General features: G+C 35.3%; 3 protein-coding genes across 4 annotated transcripts; 1 reads left to right on the plus strand and 2 right to left on the minus strand.

Annotated features, from left to right (window-relative positions):
- Positions 1–10,580: 10,580 nt before the first annotated feature.
- LOC106143049 (uncharacterized) lies at positions 10,581–15,345 on the minus strand. 2 transcript variants are annotated; one of them, XM_060946008.1, is made up of 4 exons: positions 15,298–15,345; positions 12,793–12,954; positions 12,325–12,454; positions 10,581–11,892 (listed from the first exon to the last, which is right to left on the minus strand). In XM_060946008.1, the coding sequence occupies exons 2-4, from the start codon at positions 12,943–12,945 to the stop codon at positions 11,750–11,752; spliced, it is 426 nt and encodes a 141-aa protein (XP_060801991.1). In that variant the 5' UTR covers positions 12,946–12,954; positions 15,298–15,345; the 3' UTR covers positions 10,581–11,749. The 2 variants fall into 2 exon arrangements, with proteins under 2 accessions (XP_060801991.1, XP_060801988.1); XM_060946005.1 differs by lacking the exon at positions 15,298–15,345 and adding an exon at positions 13,742–13,879.
- A 799-nt stretch (positions 15,346–16,144) lies between these two features.
- LOC106143042 (prohibitin 1) lies at positions 16,145–19,602 on the plus strand. Its single transcript, XM_013345013.2, has 5 exons — positions 16,145–16,299; positions 16,605–16,694; positions 17,579–17,740; positions 18,623–18,804; positions 19,001–19,602. The coding sequence occupies exons 2-5, from the start codon at positions 16,607–16,609 to the stop codon at positions 19,391–19,393; spliced, it is 825 nt and encodes a 274-aa protein (XP_013200467.1). The 5' UTR covers positions 16,145–16,299; positions 16,605–16,606; the 3' UTR covers positions 19,394–19,602.
- Positions 19,603–20,522: 920 nt separating this feature from the next.
- LOC106143044 (inactive peptidyl-prolyl cis-trans isomerase FKBP6) lies at positions 20,523–24,434 on the minus strand. The gene is made up of 4 exons (XM_060946724.1): positions 24,080–24,434; positions 23,417–23,720; positions 23,115–23,314; positions 20,523–22,773 (listed from the first exon to the last, which is right to left on the minus strand). Exons 1-4 carry the CDS (start codon positions 24,124–24,126, stop codon positions 21,957–21,959), a joined length of 1,368 nt encoding a protein of 455 aa, XP_060802707.1. The 5' UTR covers positions 24,127–24,434; the 3' UTR covers positions 20,523–21,956.
- Positions 24,435–24,527: the final 93 nt, after the last annotated feature.

Genomic DNA, 24,527 nt, shown 5'->3' on the forward strand with positions numbered 1-24,527 from the left:
CGTCTGCGAATGATGAACACACGCGACGCTCTCTTGCCACTACTATTGGTTTGCGAACTTTTAAACAGAAAATAAATAAATTGAAAAAGGTAATTTTACAAATAAAAAAAAAATAAAAACAATAATTCTTATATGTGACGTAGACGCGTTGCTGAACAAAAGTTCTTATGATGCCAAACAAATATCACTTAAATAAAAAGCATTTAACAAAAAAATCTTCTTTATACCTAAGTATTGGGCACGTAAGTCGAACTCTACTCTAAACTCTACTCTATAGACGCTGGGAAGAATATTCAAAATTGCTACTGCGCTTCCCGGAAGAGTCAAGCTCTAGGGTCTACTTATAGTCGCGAGTGCTATAATTTCTTTTTGTCATCCAAATCTATAGACAACAGTGGTAGAGGCAAGTGACGTCAACCCGAGGCGTCGCATTTCTTAATATACCGATTACATACTGTCATTATCCAACATTACCGCTAATAGAGGCGGGGACACACGACCGAAATTATTTCACGCGGTAAACGACGGAAGATATGCGAGAATGTGAAAGTAGCGTTATTTTCGGACCTTGGTAATGGCTCGTGCGAAATGCGATATTGCATGCTGGGAATTATATTGATTTACTTACCTAACCTTACAACTAGGAATTAATTTATTTTTGTGACTGAATAATATGGTTCTTTGTAGGTTTAAAGCGGGAATATTTCATAACTTTAATTAATTAGTTGTTCGCCGCTACTTGTAAATATCTAAAAAAATAGTAAACCTATTTTAAAGCCCTACGAGTTTAAAAATTTCATCAAAATCACACTTAAGGTTTAAAGTTACCGCGTTACATACATACAAAAATGTATCTCCGCCCCAAGTTCACGTTGCTCGTTCGGTTAATGAAAGATTATGCAGTAAACGACAAAGCGTTTTGTAGATACCTATCACAACAACTCAGTAATTAATAAACTAAATTCTTCGAATTAACTTTATTCATTTCGTAACTAAAACCAATTCATGCAAAACTCAAACCCCGAAGTCCCGGTCCTAACCTCGCATGATTAATACCAATCAAATCTAAAATAAAGAGCCCGAAACCACATCCATCTCATTAGTTCCCGAAGGTTCTATTAGACACGTCACATTAGCAGAAGGCCGCGGGCGGAAATCACGCGTCATATGGACCACATGTCGTGGGGATCGGGACCTTTGGATAACGAAGGGACCGGCCATATACATATATGTTACCTAATATGTGTATAGTAGATGTAATGAATTTATATAGTTAGAAATACCTACTTAATAACAATGCCAAGTCAAATTGTGTACAAAATATCTATAACACAAGTGTTAAACTAACTTTGGATCTGATAAAAAATAAATATTATTGTCATTGTGTTTTTTTCATCAATGAATCCGTGTAACATTTAATTATTGACAGCCTTGTTCCGCATCAGTTTTGGGCTTGTATGTGACACAGTTGGTCCCGGATTCGAATCCCGGCCAAAGTATGATGAGAAATATAGTATCGTTGAGTTAATATCTCGAAATACAAATTTCGAACTAACAAACTAACTAAGCCTCGAAGGCTAACTCAATCTGTGTAATTGGTCCAAAAAAAAACCATATTCGTATAAAAACGTATTCAATGATAATTTGTTGTAGATAACGGTGTTATGATTTATGTTTTATCAAGTTATGCCACATTATCAACACCTTCCTACACATATGTTATAGGCAATCAGTCAAAGATACCGAATTCGCTTTGCCTGAGCCTTTTTGTCTCAGTCGTCGAAATAGCTCCGTCACCCTTTTTTGTGGGTCACGTCAAATAATGTAAAAACAAAATGTAGCATTTAGCCACGGTTGTCCGCACGTTGGCTATTTATTTTTAGGCGTAATAAATTAGTATCGTGAATTTTGGTGGGAAATTAATTTTAAAGATTCATGATCTATGTTATTTATAACTTGTAACTATGTTATTTATTTATATTTTATTTGGTAAGGGACCAGAAATCGAATAAACCGCTTGTAAAATTTTTGGGTGTGAAGTAATATGAAGACATAGGTACTGTACTTACATGCTGAAAAGAGAAAATGTTTAATTTTCATGTGAGTTCTATTTTATTGTATTTTTTTAGCTATGATACATGTATGTGGATTATTGATATGAAGTACTTATGTTTTACTACACACTATTATAGCCAATCTTACATTGTTCAGATTTCTATAGATTTAGTGGTGTTTTAAAGTTGAGAATCAAATGAAAATACTCTAGACCGCATGTATATGAGTAAGAGCAGTTACTGCCAAAATCAGTGGCCGTTTCAGACGCGTGTTCCGCCGCAGGCGCCGACACGCAGCAAGCAACACGCCGCAGTTACCCTTAATGAAATACCTATCTATATGGCTACAAACTTGTCTGTCTATCACACTTAATAAAATATGCAGAAAAGATGTGTCTACTTTTTTATTTTCCAGTCGATTCGCTATGAATTATTTGTTAATCAAAAATATCTTTAAATTTATTTTTATTCACGTAGGTATTTTCAAGTTACGTTAACCGATTAAAGAAAAAAATCTTAGAATGAGACAACATAATGTTAGAAAATTTGTATTTACCTACGAATGAAAAGATCGAAGAAATTAAACCACTTATATTAAATACTCAGACAGATATCGTGAACATATGTCATTTAATTACATTTATTAATTGGTAGAAATATCCTTGGCCACTAGAGTTAACAACTTTTAAACCACTTCGCACATGTCGCGGGACCCTACACAAAGGGGGGTAAATTAAGGGGGCGTCGATTGAAACGCACCTTTAACTGCATGTAACGGAAGCTTAATATTTCTCAATGTTTTATACTGATAAGTAGGCCAGGCATACGACTCTTATGATAGCCTAGTTTGGACGACCATAACACTCGGTTCAGCAATAATGAATTGCTGACCATAATAATAAATTTAACCACCTTTGGAAGGATACATTGCGTGCTTACATACTGACAAACAAATCGCGCGTTAAATGAAATATGAAGACTTTAATTTTAATTCAGTTTCACTGTTTCGTTCGTAGCCGTAGTCACATAAAAAAAAAGTATTTACATTTTCAAACTTATATTTTTAAATGTAAATACTTATGTGCAGCTCTACGAATAAATTTTGATAAGTCTAAATAACAAAATCTAAAATTTGGGAACTTGAATTGTCTTCTATACATATAATTCACTATCTATTCTATACATATTTATCAACAAAGTTCAAGAAAGGATGATAAATGATGAAAGATATTATGGATATTAAGGATGAAGATAGTATGTAATTACTAAATTTTTAAGTTTATGAGTCTTAGTGTTCTTTCAAAAACTACTCATAGTATTGACCTACAACGGTTTTGCCGATTAAAAGTATTTAAAAAATTAAAGGAACGGTCAAAATACTCGATACGTACTTCTACATGAAATAAGTATTTTATAGACTTTTTATTACATATTTTTCCAAACAAATTACATTTTGGAGAAAAGACACAATGTACCTATACAGAATGAGCAATTCCATGAAGAGAAGACTTGTAACTTCTTTTTTCAGCTACCGACGACCTGTCACGTGTCTATATTCCTGAATCTCAATCTACGTTCCTAAACGTGCCCTCCGATTCTTTGACTAGGACTCGGAATGTCTCTGACTACATCGTAAGCTAAAGAAATTATAATGTGTTATTTACTAAAATAAATGTTTAAAAATTCGTTTGATCTCATAGGGCGGTCGCGTGCTACTGCGAGGGCCGGGCCGACATATGGGCATGACCGCTGTCAGGTGTTCCCCAGGGCACCTGTCACTGACTGCCTGAAGACCACGGAGGCTCGGTAGCACGCTAAATGCTTGTACGAGTCACGAATTGCATCGCTAGCAATAAAGAGATGAAATTCTAGTATAAGATGGTGTTTGTACTGGTGTAATTGTTTTCACATCATCTAAACCGAAAAAGAGGCTGTATGTATGATTACTATAATGTATGTATAAAAAGAGGCTGTATATATGACACTAAAAATACCTAGTTTTTTAAAAACTTTACTAGTTATTTTTATAGCCTTTAAATAGTTTATCGGCCTCTGTGGTACAGAATAGTTAATCTTGCCTTGACCACTATGGCATAGATAACTAATTATTTCTGTTGGATGTCTATGGTTGTATTGCTTAATGTAGTGTTGCTTAGAGGCTTTTTCTCTGTAATATTTCGATGTTTGAAACTGATAATTGAGATAAAAGATTTTAATTCTGATTGACTGTTAGAGAATGCTACAAGCGTTAAGTTAACTTATTGTAGCTTTTAAGGCTTACTCATATTTGATTTAATAAAGAAAATTCGTCTAGTGTAGCTTTTAGGCTGCTGGTTGCGGTATTCAGATGAGAGTTGCTTCGTGTAAAAGATTGACTTGCTCAATCCAAGATCTTGGTCAAAAAGTAACGTACCCCGGGCTGAAGTGGTGAGGTTGTAAACATGACTAATGCTAAGGAAAAGAATAAGTTAGTTTAAATTAATTATTAAATAAATCTTTCCAAGGAATGATTATTTTAGTACCTATACAACAAACTTTCAGACATTTTAATGTGTCGATTCAACAAAGTTCTCTCCGTTCCAGCCACGACTTCGCCTTCAAGATAGCCGGTCTCGGATTCATGAGATTCAATTGTCGCTCGTACGAACGAATTCATTCGACAAAACTCATCTTGTCGCGACGGGTGACGGGTACGGACCCGCGATTAACTTTGTTTGGAAGTGACATGAAATAAAAAAAAGACTACTAGCAAAAAAATCAGCAACATAAGTAATGTTCATATTATTTACATAATAACGTTTTTCGGGGCTACGTTATGGACTGGAATTAAATGGGAAAAAACACAAGCTTTTTTAATAATTTATCGGTTTTTTGGAAAATACCTACTCTTCTTTATGGTCAAATGAACTTTTTTGATGAATTTTTTTTTTCATGTAATTGACTGTAGTTATTGGATGTTTATCGTTCGTTATGATACCGTTAAATGTAGGTATACACGAAAACTAAGCTTAGAGAAAACTATTATGAATAAGAAAGATCTATATTTGTAAACATTTCAAAATCTCAAAACTATTATTTATATTTACATACCACAGTGGCAGCAAGTACCAGTTTATACAAATGTCGACGAGAGAGGTCGCATACCTAGGTCACATACCTAGCATACCTGTAAACTTTCTATAGAACTATTTCATCGTAAGCGTTTTCGAAACACTATCGCATTGCGTCGATGTAGTGCCCTCGACCACGTGTGAGGATCAGCAGTACATCGGTAAGTGTTGCATTTCACAGAAGTGCACTTTGCTACTATAGGTACAACAATTTCTCTATAACACATAAAGTTCACATTTTGTGAAATTAATCGAGGGGTGTCTTAATGTATGTAAAGTCGGTGCAATGTTGTATGTTGTTCATCGTAACTTATTTTATAACATGTGGATTAGACAGGGCAAGATTCGAAAGCCACGTTTAACTAGACGGCTAAATAATAGAATTGAGATTATGTAAGATATGTATTAAGAAATAAATGTCTGCCTCTGTTCTATCTAGGTAGCAAATCGAAATAAATCTAACTTAATATTTCGAGGTAATAGGTGAGACTATGGATTCAAAACTGAATAGGCTAATAGGACAGAAATGTCAGAATACTTGGAACACGCAATAATGGGAGACAGAACAATTTTTTTCTTACAACAACATTTTATATTAAGTACTCGATTTTAATTTCATGGCCAATCAGTACCTATGTTTATAGTAAGGCCAATGTCACTTACTTACACTTACGTCAATGTTGGTACCTAACTTACACTTATTAATTACCTAATGTTCTAATGGCTTCTCCATATCTCATCCAGCATCTATACATCACAGCTGGGACGTCGTCGACGCGTGCCCGGAAGCGTCACGGCCGCGTGAAGACCGGAAATGGACAGGATGACCGGATCCTATCTCGGCCGCTGCCTACCTGCCGCCATGTTGTGACGTCACCGGCCTCGCGCATCGCAATCTGATTGTGTTATACCGAATTGTTGCAATGTTCATTGTTGTTTTTGAGATCACTTCTAGGTTTATACTAATAATTTTGTTGGGGATCTTTTAGCTTGGTCAATCTACGCATTCGATGCTACATAAATTCCCAACAAGCTTAAGATAAGCGAAATTATTTAAGCTTGATTAAAAATATTTCCTCAAATTCAACATCATAGTTTAAGGCACCGGCCTCGCGCATTGCAATTGATTGGGATTTGTTGCAATGTTGCTTTTGAGATCACTTCTAGATTTGTACGTATATTATTTGAGGCATATGTATATGTAACCTATGTATATGTCTTTATCCCTTTCGGCAAGCCAACACTCACTATAAAAGGCGCGAAGGCTACATTCAGCGGATTATTTTTATTATTTATGTAATCATGTACGTATTTTTGCTTGCTCTTGCTCTTTGCTTGGCTCACCTCAGATAACTATTATAAACATTTTAAGTGTCATAGCTATATCTGACTAAATTGTTATGTACGACTTACGTACCCTTAAACTGAAAGTTCTCTAGTTTTTGCTTGTAGCGTATTATATACAAGGTGATACACAGAGTATATACCCAAGTTTGCAGAAGCTAGAACATCAGCAGTTATCATTGCGAGAGCATATAATTGTTGGCAATTTCGCTTCTCCATTCAGCCGTGAATGCCAACCATTAGGCTCGGCTCTCGACGCGCCCTCGTCAGCTAATAAGTGCATTTCACTTTACAGGACTTCTTAGTGCCGTTTTTAATGCTCACTATTTTAGGGTTCAGCACAGCAAAACTTCTTATAGGTACGGTCACGTTCATAATTGCAGTCATAGTTCGCAAAACTTTATAGCTTGCACCGCTGCTACCACTCACACATTCACACAAATAACGCAATAAACAACAAGCGGTGAAACGTTGGGTAACGCGCCATCAAGAAGAGGGTAGTGTAAAAAGTCGACCGCGCAGCGACCGTCGTCCGCTAATAATCAACACAGCGACAGCCACACAGCGGAGATCCATGGTGGAACAGTACGAAAATAATGGCTTCATACCGACCAGAATATTTGCGGAACAGTTCGACACATCAGTGGTTACTGTTCGTCGAGTTTGCATCGTGAGGGACTACACCACAGACAGCCAGCAAGAAAGCCGTATTTATCCGAAATAAATAAGCAAAGACGTTTAGAATTTGCTGAGCAGTATTTGGATTTTGCCTGGAAAGAAGCGATATTTACGGACGAAAAGTTCGTTTATGTCATCACTACACGGTAGACTTCATTTATGGCGAAGAAATGCAACTCGGTATGAAGAAAAAAATATTGTGCCAAATATGGAGTCTGGACACATATCTGTAAATATGTGGGGCTGGATGAGTGCTGCTGGACCTGGGGAACAGGTGTGGATAGCAGGACGCGCTATAGCTGCTCATTATGTGCAAGTGCTGGAAGAAACCATGTTACCAACTGTGCGGTATATTTATCCGATTGATGATATGCCAACAATATCATTTGTGCCCTGTGCATCGAGTCCATATAGTGTGTGAAAGGTTCTGCCAGTTTATATTAAAACTACTAATTACTTAGATAGTATTTAAGGACAGCTTCAATATCTTTTCTTTATGAAAACGAATAATTAAGCTGTAACCTTAATAACAGGAGATAAGTAGATGATACAATTAGTGTAATATGCTGTATGTATAGCTTTATATAATCATCAATATGTAAACAAAACTATAGGTAAACTGTTTCAATAAAATTTACTAATTTTAATTATTGAATGTTTTATTTTCTCCCTCTTGTTTAATATTTCTTGCTGATTTCCGTGTTTGAAGACAACTTTCCGTGTTTGTAATTCTTAGATATCAGTTAGTTAGTCAGTCAGTTACTTAGTTCAAATGGCACCTTGAAACATTAAAAATTGTCAGTAACACAATTTTTTTTTTAATAGGAAAAAAAATTCCTTGAATAACTTCGAAATCCAAGTAACGCTAGTAACTAGAACAAGCGAGTGTGAGCAAGCGAGATTATCTAATATATCTTAGATCTCACTTGCTCACACAAGTAATAAAATTGCTACCCTATAACTTTCAAAGGAACCACTACCTACGTTAGGGTCGTGTGCAGATAAACTTTCAACCTTATTGAAATGTCATAAGTCTGGCAGTCGCAGGCTTCCATCTATAGGCAAATCTTATGCAAATAATGAGAGACGACGATATCTCGATCGACAATTATCGGGCCCAGTTCGGCCATCGTTGATTACCGTCTCTTTCTGTTTTGTTATGTTATATGTCATAGAATAATAAACTGTTTTTCTTAGTAATCATTGGTTTTAAAGACCGTATTCATTTGATGAAATATTTATTCTTTTTAAATATGCATGTGTGTGTGTATCTATTGGAACCACAGTGCACGCTATTTTAACCCGTAAGAATTTTAAAACTATGACTGCAGATATGAACGCGATCGTACATTCAACTTCATACTACTTCACTACAGAGGTCGAAACTCTAGTCTATACATGTGTGTACACTATGTAAGTAGTTAGGTGTGTATGTTACACTCGACGCACCCTGTAGAAGGTTGACTGGCAGAGATGGCTTTTGACATTGAGTTTACTTGTCGGAGCTTTAAGTTACAAGAAAGTTTTAAACCAAAATTTATAAAATCGACGAAATATTCTTCGCTTCGCTCTTGTCGGGGCACTCCTGTGCCTCCAGAAAAATAACACTGCTCTTGACTAAAAATAAATCTAAAAATAAATAATAATCTAAAATAGTATGAATATTTTTTTCAAAACATGTGCCGTGTGATTTCCGGCACTATAGAATAGAACCACTTCATATCTTACGCATGTCTTAAAAGGCGACTAAGGGATAGATCCCAAGCTTATAAACTTGGGATTACTCTTGTAGGCGATGGGCTAGCAACCTGTCACTATTTGAATCTCAATTCCATCATTAGGCCAAGTCTTTTTGAAGACTTTTGGATCTGTCTATCCGGCCAACGATATAGACATGACTATATGTATGTATGTTGATAAAACATATTGTAAGATACTATTTCTATAAAATCAACTATCTGAAGTTGAAGTTGAATTTATCGCTGGTCACATTATACGGTATAAGGTAGTTATAGGTTTCTTTCACAGATCTCATAGTACACAGTTGAACCAAGACAGAAATCGCAACTTGCGCTTGGCATATCTTTAAAAATGGCGACTGTGCCATTTTACTGTCAAGTGAACATTGTGATAGCAATGGTTTAATTGTCGCTATTACGTAATTCACTTAATTTTTAATTGCACATTAATTAATTAAGCACTGCTTTATTTTTAAATGCTCTTTCAATCTTCAATTAAACGGAAAAATTACATTTATTACAGTCTCATAATATAACCTACTATAATAAAAAATCGATAGATACGAATAGCCATTCTTATTCGCACGTCCACGCCTTATATTGTAACATTTTTATGGCTCAACCGCGGAACCAATGTTGATAAAGTTTTGTATAAGTATAGTTAATTATCTGGTCAAACATAGGTATAATATATGGACTTTCCTTCAGGAACGAAATAAATTGAATTAAGATATTTAACCGGGCAGATCTCCAGGCAAAACCTATATACCGTACTAATATTATAAATGCGAAAGATAAGTTTATTTGTTAGTTAGTTTTCTGTTTACGAACTATTGCGTACCTACATATAATCAAGAGTCTGGAGAAGGACATAGGGTACTTTCACCCCGATAAAAACTACTTTCCGTGGAATTTGCGAAGAACCTGCATTATTTTGTAGGTGGCGCTAAATTCGTTGCTTTTTGTACATACATACATACATATTATCACGTCTATATCCCTTGTGGGGTAGACAGAGCCAATACTCTTAAAAAGACTGATATGCCACGCTCAGCTGTTTGGCTTAACTATAGAATTGAGATTCAAATAGTGACAAGTTGCTAGCCCATTGCATATAAATAGAATCGCAAGTTTACAACCCTATCCCATAATAGCCAGTAAGTACTTATATACCTAAGACGGATTAATGGATGGCCTTCGAGGCGGTCGCTCTGATGAATCGTGCCTCCGCCCAACGGTCTGCGGTTTTCAGGCTTTTCTCAGCGGATGCCAGCTGGCGCACGGCTCCGATAATATTTACCGTAAAACACAGCAAATTACTGTAATAAACCTTCATATTACTAGGGTACCTACATGTTACTTCGGGTAATTATAGTACAAAGTCTGCTCGGGATATCGACGTATGGCCTCCATTGGGTCTGTTGGCATTTGTGATTGTGCTAGTTATAAAAATATACCTAGTAGTTAATACTTACCCTTTAGCAATATTTACAATATTTTGCGATATTTTACAGATTATATCAAACACAGCAACATTTAAGTGAAACACTGTGATTTAATCTAAAACAAACCTGTACATATTGTGAAGGAAATAAACATTTTAGATATTATTTTATTTTAAACAATGAAACCAGAAATTATAAAAATTGGGAAAAAGTTCAAATTAATTTGTTATATTTATTTTTGTATATTTATGTAGTATTTAGTAGTATTTGTTAGGTAAATAAAATTTAATTTAATAAGGTGATACTAACACATATATTTCTTTGTTTCAGGAACTGTAGCATGATGCTTAATGACAAGCGAAAAGCCTCAAACCGTTTGGAAAAATAATGCATTAAATTTATGTGTCAATAAATTGTATGAAAATATTATTGTTTTTGATTTATCGTACACTAGAGGACACCCGCAGCTCCGCTCACGTAACTAAAACCACTATAATTTGCGTTCCCATGGAAATTTCGGGAAAACCTCTCTTAGTGCACCACTAGACCACATGAAAAACTTACACGCCAAAGTTCAAGTGTGCGTAGATATGTCAGTCACTTTCTTCTTTTATATATTTAGATTAAGATAGAGAATGTGTTGTACGGTCCCTGTGAATGTCGTAATAGGCTTACCTAACTTGAATATAAAGAAAATGCTTCCTTGATCTATAACTTATCCTGTTGATGGGCCTAAATCTTGCTCCCTTCATGAACTTTTGATCAGTTATTGTACTTAATTACTTAAACGACGGCTATGAAATTGAATTAGCGAACATTATATTAGAACAATATGTTAACACACCTTACACATATTTTCTGAGAAATGCCAATTACCTTTAAACATTGCAAAACGTGATGAAACTTTTGACCAAAATTACATTATGCACACCGCTTTGTTTCTTTGCAAACTTTGTAAGAAATCAGTTTCAGTCATTGCTAATTTCCCAATTACAAAAATCTTTTGTTGCCGCTTCTTTTATGTAGATACTCCAATTTTAAGATTTCAATAAGTATCCTTACAATGGTCCAGTCGGAGTAAGTCACGACTCGGCGTCCTGAGGGCATCCACCTGGGCACCACACGTGAAAATATGAAAATATTTTAATAATTTACTGTCATTACTATACAATGCCGGTGCTTGATGTCAAAAGAATACCGCCATAGTTAACGTACGTACCACGTCTTTGCCCCTTACGGGGTGGACAGAGCTAATGGCAGTAGGTATAATAAAATACGTGCTTAGGCTTATATAGGTAACAGTTTTCCCAAAAACTAATTAACAGTTACAAAATCGTTTGGTACTGGTAATATAAAAACAAAATCTAGCCGATACGGAACTAAATACTGTAAATGAGGACGTCTGTATCCGGCACGTCTACAGTCTGGTTGTCCGCGGGTGACGGTGCTTCTTCACCATGCGCCTTCTTCTCCAGCTTGACGATCTCGCTTCTCACGAGCACGATGATGTAACATTGCATTACTGTAAAAAAAATTGCATGTATGTATTTGTATGCGCTTATAACGGAAAGTTGTGGACGGATTGTGTTCCCATTGGAAATGTTGGAAAGTGGGTTTTCTGAGGAAGGAAGGAAATTTTCGAATGCTACCCATGCCAAACCGGGGCGGGTCGCTAGTTTTATATAAGTAGGTACTAATTCAACTTACTAATAGGTACTTAATAATTCCATCTTTGAACAGTTGAACGTGGCCTTTCAGTATTTTCAAGACTGTTGGCTCTGTCTATTCCGCAAGGGATATAAACGCACGTACTAATATAAACGGTGATTGTCTTAAATTGTTTACACATTAATGTACGAAGCTGATTGTTGTGTAAATTAATAAATAAACATCCATACTGTTCTCTGAAAACCGCGCTTTGTTTTAAAGACTAAGGTATAGTACATTTACTTACGTATAATTGAGAAGGCTTCACACACTTCTAGAGTCCTCATTCTAGTCATAAGGACGCAAGCGGGAACGAGTGCGGCGAGGGCGGTCCCTATCATATAGCAATTGTATAATCTCAACATGGTTACGTCTTTCTGAAAGAGAAGTTGAAAGTAAATACATTTGTCTCAATCATTATATAACGAAATGCTACAAAAATGCAAGTAGGTAGTAAAATGTAGTAGTAAAAGGAAAAGTCTCAATAATTTCCACTCTTTCATAAGGAATTACGGGAACGTTTGTTGTTGCACGTCTACTAGGGCTTATAAACTTGGGATTCTTCATGTAGGCGATGGTCTAGCAACCTGTCGCTATTTTAATTCCAATTTCAACATTAAGCTATAGTGCTGAATGTGTCTTTCAGTGTTTTCAAGACTGTTGGCTCTGTCTACCCCGTAAGAGATGTAGACGTGACTATATGTATGTATTATACCTGGAGTCCTGCCACAAGCAGCAGGATGTTAAGAATAATGCTCATCCCCAATATCCCAAAGAGGATAGCCGATGTGATCTCTTCCAGGGAGGAACCATGGGCAGTCGGCTTGTGCAGCTGTGTGGTGACCAGCATGCAGCCAGAAGCTATCATCGTTAGCAACTAAAAACAAATATATTTAATTTATTTTATAAGTTTTTATTTATTTGAATTATTTATAGATATCTAAACACCACATGATTTGGTCAATTCATGTTTGTGGTAAACAGGGATTTTGGATTAGACTTTGCAATCAGGATGATGCGCTGGTTCAAAAAATTGGTTCCCGTTGATATTCAATGGAGTAATGCCGCCAGTGTAATGGATAACTTTGAGCCGATAACATATTTAGGTGGCATTTTGTAAACGTAATTTTTTTTTAATGAATGAATTTTTAATAAACACAACATTTGACGAAAATTGATGAAAATATTTTTCATGGCAATGAGAAATCTACACACCCAAAGGCCTTATTTAAAAAGTGACGGAAAAAATAGAGGCTCTTTTCATTCTATCATTCTTTCATTTAGTGGGTATTCTATTGGTTATTTTCAGAGTGTCTACTTATATCTGATTAATTATTGACCAAGGCGAGTGATGCCTAGTTGCCTACCTTGGACAAAAACGTATTTTTTGTACTTACGTTTAAAACGCAGAAACTTTCGAACCGCTAGTCTGATTTTAATGAAATTTTTAGTTTGTGTAGGTAGAGAGGACAATATAATTTTTAAGTTTGTAGGGCGTCAAAATCGGTAAATAGTTTTTGAGATATTCACAATTTTCACACGAGCAACTAAGTAATAGGTACCTACTTATTTTGATGATGATTACTGAGGGGTACAACGTTACATACTGGTAAATCATTAAGACTTCGTTCATTTGACGAAAGTTTATATAGGTAATAACTCACGGTATTAATGACACCAAATGTAATGATTCCATGGCGTAAAGGAACACAAAAACAGCATTTTCGCACTTCAGGCACTTTTACGTACATATTTATTTATTTAAAATAATTTATATGCTATAAACACGACAACTTGTTTAGAATGCGAGTAACAAAGTGCATTTTGTGTAAGTAAATATTATGGAAAGATAACGTATAAAAACAAAGTCATATGTGAGATTGGATCATTGACTACAGTAACCTTAGTAATCCTTTGATAGTTGGTCACTGCTTTACTGTTACATTTGCCTATTATTTTCTCCGTCTTGTTTGCGACTTCGCTCGCGTGTAATTTGTGGCCACAATAAGTAGGTACATACTGCGGGTACAGTTTCTACAGTACTACAGTATAGTACAGCTTACTAAATATGATGCTTATTCTATTATTCGCCATTTAAGACTTTACTATATGCAAAAATCACAACATCACAACCTACCTAATATATAATTGGAATAGATAACTTAAAGAAACATTAAGTACCTAGGTAGGTACTTATGAGAAAATCATAGAAAGTCTTTGGTCCTTAAAACTATCGCTGCGATTATTCAATAAACATGAACGACTTTAGTTATGTCAACTAATGAATTGCTTATTGTCAGTTATTGCATAATTGAGCCACCCATGCCACCGCTTTAAAATAAGGAGAGTGCAAATAAAGCATCGCAAAGTACTCTCTTGGGCTCAGATAAAAAAATAAAAGGCATTTAAAAAATCCTAGGTATCCCTACTTATTGTAATTGCGACTTGCTGGAAAAAAAAAGAAACGAAAAGGTAGGTACCGAAAAAGGACTTTATTTATCGTTGATAATTATTGGCAATACTCACGTATCAAAGGTACCCACCCACTCCCAGCTACTTTTGTAGTACTTTCATTATCATATAATAACATCTATTGTCATGTTCTATTGTCATGTTATATTGTCATATCTACATCTTTTCACTTGCCACGATCCCTGCATACTTATTTCGGTTCATCGACATTCATAATATTTCTGTACGTGCTATATTTTATAACACGACCCTCCACAGACTCGTCGCGATTACCCCTATTTGTTTATTTTTCATTCAATTACCATCTGTTTCCCGCTATAACCCAGTTAGTGCAATGTTTGCTGATTTAACTAACTTATAGACGACCTTCCTTCGTTAAAATTTCCTAATAATCACAGTACAGCATCAGCAGTTAATCCGTGAAAGCATAAAACAGACATACATTTGATTATGGCATTCAATACTAGTTTTGTTTATTATATAATAGCCCAAGGACATTAAGTTTTCCAGCTGCTTCTCACACCGCGTATTCAGTAAAAGTAAATCAAGGCGTATAGGATTACCTACAAAACTCAATTTCAAATATGGCACATTTAATAATATCAATTGGTATAGGTACTTAAGTACCTAGGTTCCTTATCCAAAACCTTCATTAAAGCTGATTTTCTCATGTTACTGAACTGATATTCATCAATTAAATAGTAAACGGTTACATAATAAGTACTCGTAGCTTTCTCCTGTCACATACCTTATCAAATCAGTGCCGCCCTCGAAACAAATCTACGACATAGCTCCCATAATTTGAACAGGCGCTAAAACAACATATAACGAAAAGCCTTTTGAGTTTAAGCCTTTCTAAGTAGGTAATGTTTTTGTTTTTAATGTTATTATGTGACGTAATATTAATATGTATGTAAGTGCCAACTATTAAGCACTACTACTTACTACTAAACGAACTATTTAGCAAACAAACAGTGTGCTAAATAGGCACGGAGTCTAAAAACATAATAATGTCAAGTCTATAAAATTACGACTAAGAGACTTGACCCCATTATAACAATCTTTGACTGATAATCCGCTCAGTTTTTACATTAAAAAAACTTCAAGTAAAATCTTAGTCAAAAGATAGCTTTATGACTTAACACCATACTGATGGTTAAAATACTCAGATAGTCGTGGCGTCAAAAATAAGACTAGTCTAAGAATTTTGACTTAAGTCTCGGTCACTCCTAACATCACTAGATGAAGCTCTAAGTAAAAAATATTCAAGTATTTCGGGCTTACTCCTGGTTTTCGTACTTGTAAATAAATACCACTCTTCATAACCTGGTCGCGTGTATGGCGCACATCACTAACGGAGCCTTATGTAATGTAGTCCGTTTCACACAGATTTCACTTGTTTTTAATTAATGTTCAAAATGAGTTTAAACATAAACATAACTTATTAAAATTTTAGTATAATTATTTATAATTTCCGTATCGATTTGGTTATATATATATAATCAATACTCAATAAAATCAACGGCCGATGTTATGACTTCTGCTTCAAAGTCTTCGTATTATTAGAATGTACTGACTGATTATAAAGACGGACGGAACGTTTTCCTTTTTAATCTGTGCTTCTGGCTGAGAATAGACATTCAAGTTCTTTCCGATTTCGATTTTTTATTTTAAAGGCTGGTTTTTCTTGAATTATCTAAAATAAAAACAAGTTATTTATATAGATAATAAAACAAATTATATATAAAAGGTAAATTTATTTCAATGTCGGCCTGTTTCTTATCAGTTCCTTTCAGTCATTTATTTTGAGGTTAGATAACATCATATCGTGCAGTTTTAGGTTTTCATTATACTTATAAGTACCCCTTCTGTTATTAATTTTATTTGCTTGGTATTTATATCTGTACAAAAATTCAATAAGCGTTTAATTACCACTTATTATTAAATTGAATCTTAACAATTTTATTGCAACAATACTTGTCAGATTGCAGCATTCGCCGACTGATACATTAATTGTATCAATATAACGAGTATGTAAAAAGTGTAACTTTACAGACATGGCTGCACAACTTTTCAACCGAATCGGTCAGGTCGGCCTTGGCGTAGCACTTGTTGGTGGTGTTGTCAACTCTGCTCTATATAATGGTTAGTAATACTTTCTTTAAGCTATTTCCAAATTACCGTCCAAAGGGCAAATGTAGCCAAAGCCTGATATTAGAATTATCAAAACTTTAAGTTATCCTATTAACAATTTGCGCTTTACCACTCCCTTATTTTGCCTCTTCTGGACTATGCTAACGTCTGTATTTTACATGTGACCGAGGATTTGTTGAACAAACTTAAACATTTGCAAAACTTATGCATTTGTTTCATATTTGGCATAAAAAATGTTGATCACGTATCTGAATTCCAAAAACTACTTAAATTACTTCCTATCTGCTACTGTCATAATACCAGAATTCTTTATCTCCTATACAACATTCTCCATAACCCCTCTTTCCCACTTGACGCACCTTATAGATCACACTGCAGACTTCTCTTGGAATTGCCACAGCATAGTACTGCGTCATACAGCCACTTTTTGTGTCCAGGCTGTCAGATTGTGGAATTGTTTACTGCCAGACTTACATGATAGTTAAACCTTATCAGGTTTTTGAAGAAGTCTCAAGAGAGTGAGAGAACACTACCAGTCATTGTCTTCCTGACGCATACACTATTCATTTATATTGTAGTACAAGTATGTTTATTTATGTGATGTTTGTTATTTTATAATTATGTGTTTTAGGTTTATTAATATCAGTTAGTTTATATCTTATTAATTATATACACAAATACAATGCCTTTCTTTACATTTTCCTATCCTGGGCCTACTGGAAGAATTTTTCTACAAATAAGTAGTGCCCTTGTACTGAATTTCTCTTTTGTTAAAGTTCTGTTCTTATTTTTCCCCCTTGATATAAATGAATATATAATAAAACTTTGTCCCTTTAAATTAAACAATAAAGCAGATAAAAAATTTCTATTTCCAGTTGATGGAGGTCACAGAGCTGTCATCTTTGACAGATTTGCGGGTGTCAAGAACTTGGTGGTTGGTGAGGGGACCCATTTCTTCATCCCTTGGGTGCAGAAGCCAATCATCTTTGACATCCGATCAAGACCTAGGAATGTCCCCACTGTCACAGGCAGTAAAGGTATGTAAGTTTATTTTAAAGTGAAATATCAACATTGGTGGATATGTGATCAATAGCAGTGAATCAAATATACAAACTATGTACAGTACAGGTGCCCTATAGTTCCCAGCACCAATAAAAAAAAGAATAGGACCACTCTATCTCGTTCCCATGGATGTCATGAAATGCGACTAAGGGATAGGCTTATAAACTTGGTATTCTTCTTTTAGGCGATGGGCTCGCAACCTGTCACTATTTGAATCTCGATTCTATCATTAAGCCAAAAACATGGTCTTACAGTCTTTTCAAGTCAGTTAGCTCTGTCTACCCCGCAAGTGGTATCGATGTGATAATATGTATGTATATATGTATTTTTTTAAAATAATACTTCCTTTAGAACCAATGAATGTCACTTTAAATGACTTAAGCAAATAAGAAGTAAAGTTATCTAGTATGTATGTCCATAGCAGTCTGGTAGCAAAGAAAAAACCTAGATTATTCCGGGTTACTTCTCTTCCCATGCAGGTTGTAATTTCCAATCAATAGAAAGGGTAAAAAACTTGTGGAACTAGTCTCTATTTCTGAGTCAATTTCCATCAATCTTTCTTTTTTTGAAATCTGATTGAAAAGTTGAAGTTTGAGTCACCAGGAGTTGATGAATATTGATATGAACAATATAAAATTTTATCAATTTCAATATAAAATGTACATAATATCAACACATGGGCAGACAGTGCCTGGCAATGAGATGGAGTGGTCCCATTCTTTTCTCTATTGGTGCCGGGAGCCATAAGGCATTCACACTATAATATCAAATATAATCCAAACATTAACAGTACATTCTGCATTGTTATTTATAAATTTGTAAAACAATTTTTAAATCTTAATTAATTACATTTCCAGATCTTCAAAATGTGAACATCACCCTTCGTATCCTGTTCCGGCCCGTGCCTGACCAGCTGCCCAAAATCTACACTATCCTCGGAATAGACTATGATGAGAGAGTGCTTCCATCCATCACATCAGAAGTATTAAAAGCAGTTGTTGCCCAATTTGATGCAGGAGAACTCATCACACAAAGAGAGGTAAAAATTATGTAATATTTGGCCAATCTGTTGTGATGATAACACATTGAACTGCTGAATGTGGCATGTCAGTCTTTCAAAACTGCTGGCTCTGTCTACCCCGCAAGGTATATAGACGTGATTATATAAATGAATGAATGGTATCGTGTGCATCTATCTAAATTTGCATTTATGACTCATAAATATTCTATTACAGGTTGTGTCACAAAAAGTCAATGAAAGTTTAACTGAGAGAGCTGGTCAGTTTGGATTGATCTTAGACGACATTTCCATCACACACTTGACATTTGGCAAAGAGTTCACGCAGGCCGTGGAGTTGAAGCAGGTTGCACAGCAAGAGGCAGAAAAGGCCAGATTCCTCGTAGAGAAGGCTGAACAACAGAAAAAAGCTGCCGTTATCGCCGCCGAAGGAGACGCGCAAGCCGCAGTACTCCTAGCAAAATCGTTCGGAAGTGCTGGCGAGGGCCTCGTCGAACTTAGACGTATCGAAGCCGCCGAAGATATTGCATACCAGTTGTCGAAGTCCCGCAACGTAACCTACTTACCCCAAGGACAGAATGTACTCTTAAATCTCCCAACACAAAACTGAAGTACTTCCTAAGTTGTAATATACAATGAGACTTGTCGCGGTGGAAGCTGGGGATGTACATTGCATTTGTATTTTATTTACACACATGCCTATTGCGTTTAATTATAATAAAGTGTAGTGTTATTAAGTTTACGAGGACTCCACCAGAAACGCGTAGATTGCGATTAGTTATATGTTAAATGTGGTTCATTAAAATATACTTGTTGGAATCGCTATTTTTATTTACATACATACATACATACATATCGTCACGTCTATATCCCTTGCGGGGTAGACAGAGCCAACAGTCTTGAAGACTGAATGGCCACGTTCAGCTATTTGGCTTAACGATAGAATTGAGATTCAACTAGTGACAGGTTGCTAGCCCATCGCCTAAAAAAGAATCCCAAGTTTGTAAGCCTATCCCTTAGTCGCCTTTTACGACATCCATGGGAAAGATATGGAGTGGTCCCATTCTTTTTTGTATTGGTGCCGGGAGCCACACGGCACTTTTATTTTCCTTTTAAAAAATCATTAAGTACTATTTCCGTTCTTCACGCACGGAGGGTCTTCCACTTGCATATTTCTTTTGCTTCGCCAATGCAAGTTTATCAGGTAAGGTTAGGTCAAGTTATGTAGGTATATTAACAATAGAATAGGCTATAAGTTAACTCAGCGACACCTGCTAATCTTTTTCTCTGAGTGAAGTTTTATACACAACTTACAGGTTACCTGGAAGATTAGTGAAAAGTTCGCCTTTTGCTGCTATTGTATTGTATCAAGTTATGTACGTTCGCCCGACTGTTTAACAGCTACTCGCTTACTTCTAGAGCTCGCATTATGAGGATACCAGATTCTGTATGTCTGATAAGGTGTAGTTGTGTACGCCCAGGGTCTGATTGATGATACATATACATCATAGTTATTAATAGAGAATCCGCAGTCACAAATGTGTAGTCAATTAAACCCCACCTATGAATCCTAGCTGATGAATGTAAGGGAAAACATCGTGAGGAAACTTTCACATTCAAGCTACTGAATATGAATACTCAAATGTAAGGAATGTAAAGTAAGGGGCATGTCCCCTACATGCCCCTTACATTTGAGTTAGGGTATGGTAAGAAATTGCGAATAATTTATTAACAATCGGTTTAAATTTTAATGAGTTTTATTGCATTTTCTAAGTAGAAAAAAAAACTAAATATAATACAAAATATGAAAGTTATTTTTCTATCCTAATAAGTACTTAAATTCCTGAATTCATGGCACTCGACCACACATGCACATTATTACTTATCAATTTTAGCACCATTAGTAAAAATTTAATTTTAGGTAAGAATCAAAGTGAGGTTGTCTTAGCCTTTGGCACAAAACTTCAAAAAGCTAGTCTTTCATATTATTTAACTATAAAGATTCGAGTCAGCAATTTTAGGTAAGAATCAAAGAAAATCAAAGTGAGGTTGTCTTAGCCTTTGGCACAAAACTTCAAAAAGCTAGTCTTTCATATTATTTAACTATAAAGATTCGAGTCAGCAATTTTAGGTAAGAATCAAAGAAAATCAAAGTGAGGTTGTCTTAGCCTTTGGCACAAAACTTCAAAAAGCTAGTCTTTCATATTATCTATACTAATATTATAAAGTAATAGTGCCGTGTGGTTCCCGGCACTATTACAAAAAAGAATAGGACCACTCCATCTCTTTCCCATGGATGTCGTAAAAGGCGACTAAGGGATAGGCTTATAAACTTAGGATTCCTCTTTTAGGCGATGGGCTAGCAACCTGTCACTATTTGAATCTCGGTTCTATCATTAAGCCAAATAGCTGAACGTGGCCATTCAGTCTTTTCAAGACTGTTGGCTCTGTCTACCCCGCAAGGGATATAGACGTGATCGTGACGTGATGTATGTATGTATGTATATTATAAAGCTGAAGAGTTTGTTTTGTTTGTTTGTTTAAACGCGCTAATCTCAGAAACTACTGAACCGATGTGAATAATTCTTTCACTGTTAGATAGTCTATTTATCGAGGAAGGCTATAGGCTACATTTTATCCCGGATATCCTACGGGAAACGTCAACAATGCAGGTAAAAGTTGAATGAGTCGGCCATCTGCGAGCTTTCCACGCGAACGCTGCACAAACCAACAAAGATATAGTAAAACAATGTACCAAAGATGTGAAGTACTCATTTTTTGCCACAAAAAAGTCCGCGAGAGCATATATCTATCTCTTAAGGTTTACTTACAATAACCACTTTTATGTTCATTTTTAAGATTATTTTTTCATTATAAACATAAGTTATTTCGAAACCAATTTTCTTTAATTCAGTATTAATCCTTATCCAAATAAATATATTTATTACTTTCGGCTTTTCATGTAGACTAAAATTGCCATTTACAGTATATAAATCAGACAAATAGGTTTTGAGATATAGTCGTTATAAGCAATTTGCAGCGAAACATTTAATACGGCGAACCAGCGTTCTTTCTAATACGCGGATGTTTGCAAAAATAAATATGATGCCCAAAATAACTATTCCACGCGGACGAAGTCGCGGGCACAGCTAGTTTAACTATAAAGATTCGAGTCAGCCTCTGCAATGGCCCGAGTCCTCATTTTCTGTCGACACATCATCATCCTTGTCTTTATCTAACGCAAAGTTCTCGTCTACATTATCTGCCGAAACAAAATTTCCGCCTTCATTGTCTTGAATACAATCCTTCTTGATTATACTGAAGAACACATTATTTCTTATACACGATTCCTTCACATAAGCTATTTCTAATGAATTTAGTCCTTTTGGCAATTTTAATTTACACAAATTGCTATTTTCTTTAAAGTTTTTGATCAAGGTATCAAATTCTTTTTTGAAATCGTCACTTATTAGTTCAAGATTATTCACAATTTTCTTGCCCAATAATTTATTCTGATTACATGAATTGCGTGTTTTTTCTAAAAGTTCATATTCATTGTTGAATTCCTTGAGAATGGAATCTTTAGCATTTGTACAAAGTTTCATTGCTCTTTTGAGTCTTTTCTCTGCACCATCAAATTCTCCAATCATTCTGAGACTCTTAGCATTGTGAAACAGAGCTTTCCCATTATTCCAGAGACTATTCAGCCGATTCAGTTCATTGCAAGCAGTACATGCTCTAAGAGGTTGCTTAATCTTATTATAGCACACTGCCAGATTAATATACAGCTTGATAAGCATTTTTTCTTGTATCTTTTCTTCAGTCTCGTCAGCCAAACGGCACTTGTGCAACATATTTACAGCCTTCTTAAACAACTGTATAGCAGCACTGGTGTTGTTGCTTTTATGCAGAGTAACTCCTGAACTGTATAGCATTGTAACTTCCTTATATATCCTTTTGAATAAATTTGATTCAGAAAAGTCAATTTTCCTGTAAAAGAAAACAGTTTATTATTAAGTGAGTCATGTAACTCATCCACTCAACATCATTTTAAAAATTTATGATACTATTTAAAAAAGAATGAGATTTATTAAAGGAGCAAGGAATGCCCTATCCCCTAACCCTCATTAGAGGACACTAACTAAATGACTGACATATCAACAGACAGCACAAATCACTGGCCCTAGAGATTAGATACTGAGAGAGGTTTATCCCAAATACCCATAGGAATGTAAATAAGCAGGTCTTTTTGCTGGCGAAGCTGCGGGTGTACTGAAGTAATCCATAAAATAAATTGTTTAATCTACATTACATTGAATAGTAGAACTAACCCTTCCTTTGGCGTGAGAATACTTCTAACAAGCTTAATATAAAATACACAAGAGGCTTTAGGCCTGATTCTTGGAGGAATTCCCATTTCACCGTACATTACTTGATGGGACAAGAGAAACACAGACATTTCCCCAACCAACATTGACATGATTGCTGTTTGGAGTCCTGGCAGTAGTCCATTTTCTTTGAGATCAACCACCTGCAACAAAATGGATCTAAAATTACTTGCAGTTATTACTAACAGAACACTTAATATTGTGACTGAATAGTGTTAAGACCTAAAAATAATGTTATTACACACCATTGGCTTTCTGCAGCTTTTCATGTCAAATGGCTCCGACTCACATTCCCAATACCCAGAAAATGCAATGGAAACTGTGCAGCCCTCATGCAGTGGCAGTCCACCGCCTTCTTCCATAATTTTTTTCTTAACAAATCCATCGGTATCTACTGGAGTTAAGTTCTCCTCAAACTTCTTAAAATCCATTACTGGACTACCAATTATGTCAACAATCTTACTCTCTGCACGCTCTGCTTCTGCTACATATTCTGTGTCATCATAATCTAAATTGATTTGAAGAACTGAACCTGTGGTGACTACTTTCCTGCAAAATTGTTAATGTTTGTGTAGTAAATTGAACAGCTTATTTCTAACCTGATTTCACTACATTAAGTTAAGGTATTTTAAGCCTCTAAATCACTAGATCCTGGGTTTGATCCTAATATAAATTTACATACAATGATGCAATGTGTAGTGTTGTATCTCATAACACAAGACTGAAACTTTAAGGCTAGCCTAACTGTTGAGTTTTATTAATTTTGTAGTGTTTTTGGTGTTCTTTACGCTCTTGCTAAGGGGGTAGTAGGAGCCAAATTCAGCTGGATGGCTTAATTATTTAAATCTATCGCCTAAATGAAAAATCTTAATAGTATATGTTTACATTCTTTTATAAAGAATACCAACCTCAAATCTATCCCATCTTCAAGTGCAAATGCTGTTTTTGATTCCATTTCATTTAAGCTCAAAGGAAGGAAAATTATATATTCAGTTGATTAGGGTTATAGTCGTTTATATCACATTTAATCTTTATCTTAATACGTAGCAAGGAAGCTAGGCAGTTAGTTTAATAAATATGTTTAATTTCTTGTTGTCATCAAAACAAAATTCATGAGAATTATGAAGAATATTGAATACCTATAGAAAGAAAGAGTTTGATAAAGTTCGATTTCTAATTTCGCTCACTTCAGGCATCACTTCACTTGACATTGACATTTTGCCCTGGCGGTTCTTTTTTTAGTCAGGGTCGGATCTAAAGATCTATTCACGTAGCTCGACAACATTTATGTTTTATCGTCTCTATTTCATTTCAACAACTCTAGTTATCTCAAAGCTAGAAAAAAAGAAAAGCAAA

This window comes from Amyelois transitella, chromosome 2 (genome assembly GCF_032362555.1).
Source record: "Amyelois transitella isolate CPQ chromosome 2, ilAmyTran1.1, whole genome shotgun sequence".
NCBI classification, from domain to species: Eukaryota; Metazoa; Arthropoda; class Insecta; order Lepidoptera; family Pyralidae; genus Amyelois; species Amyelois transitella.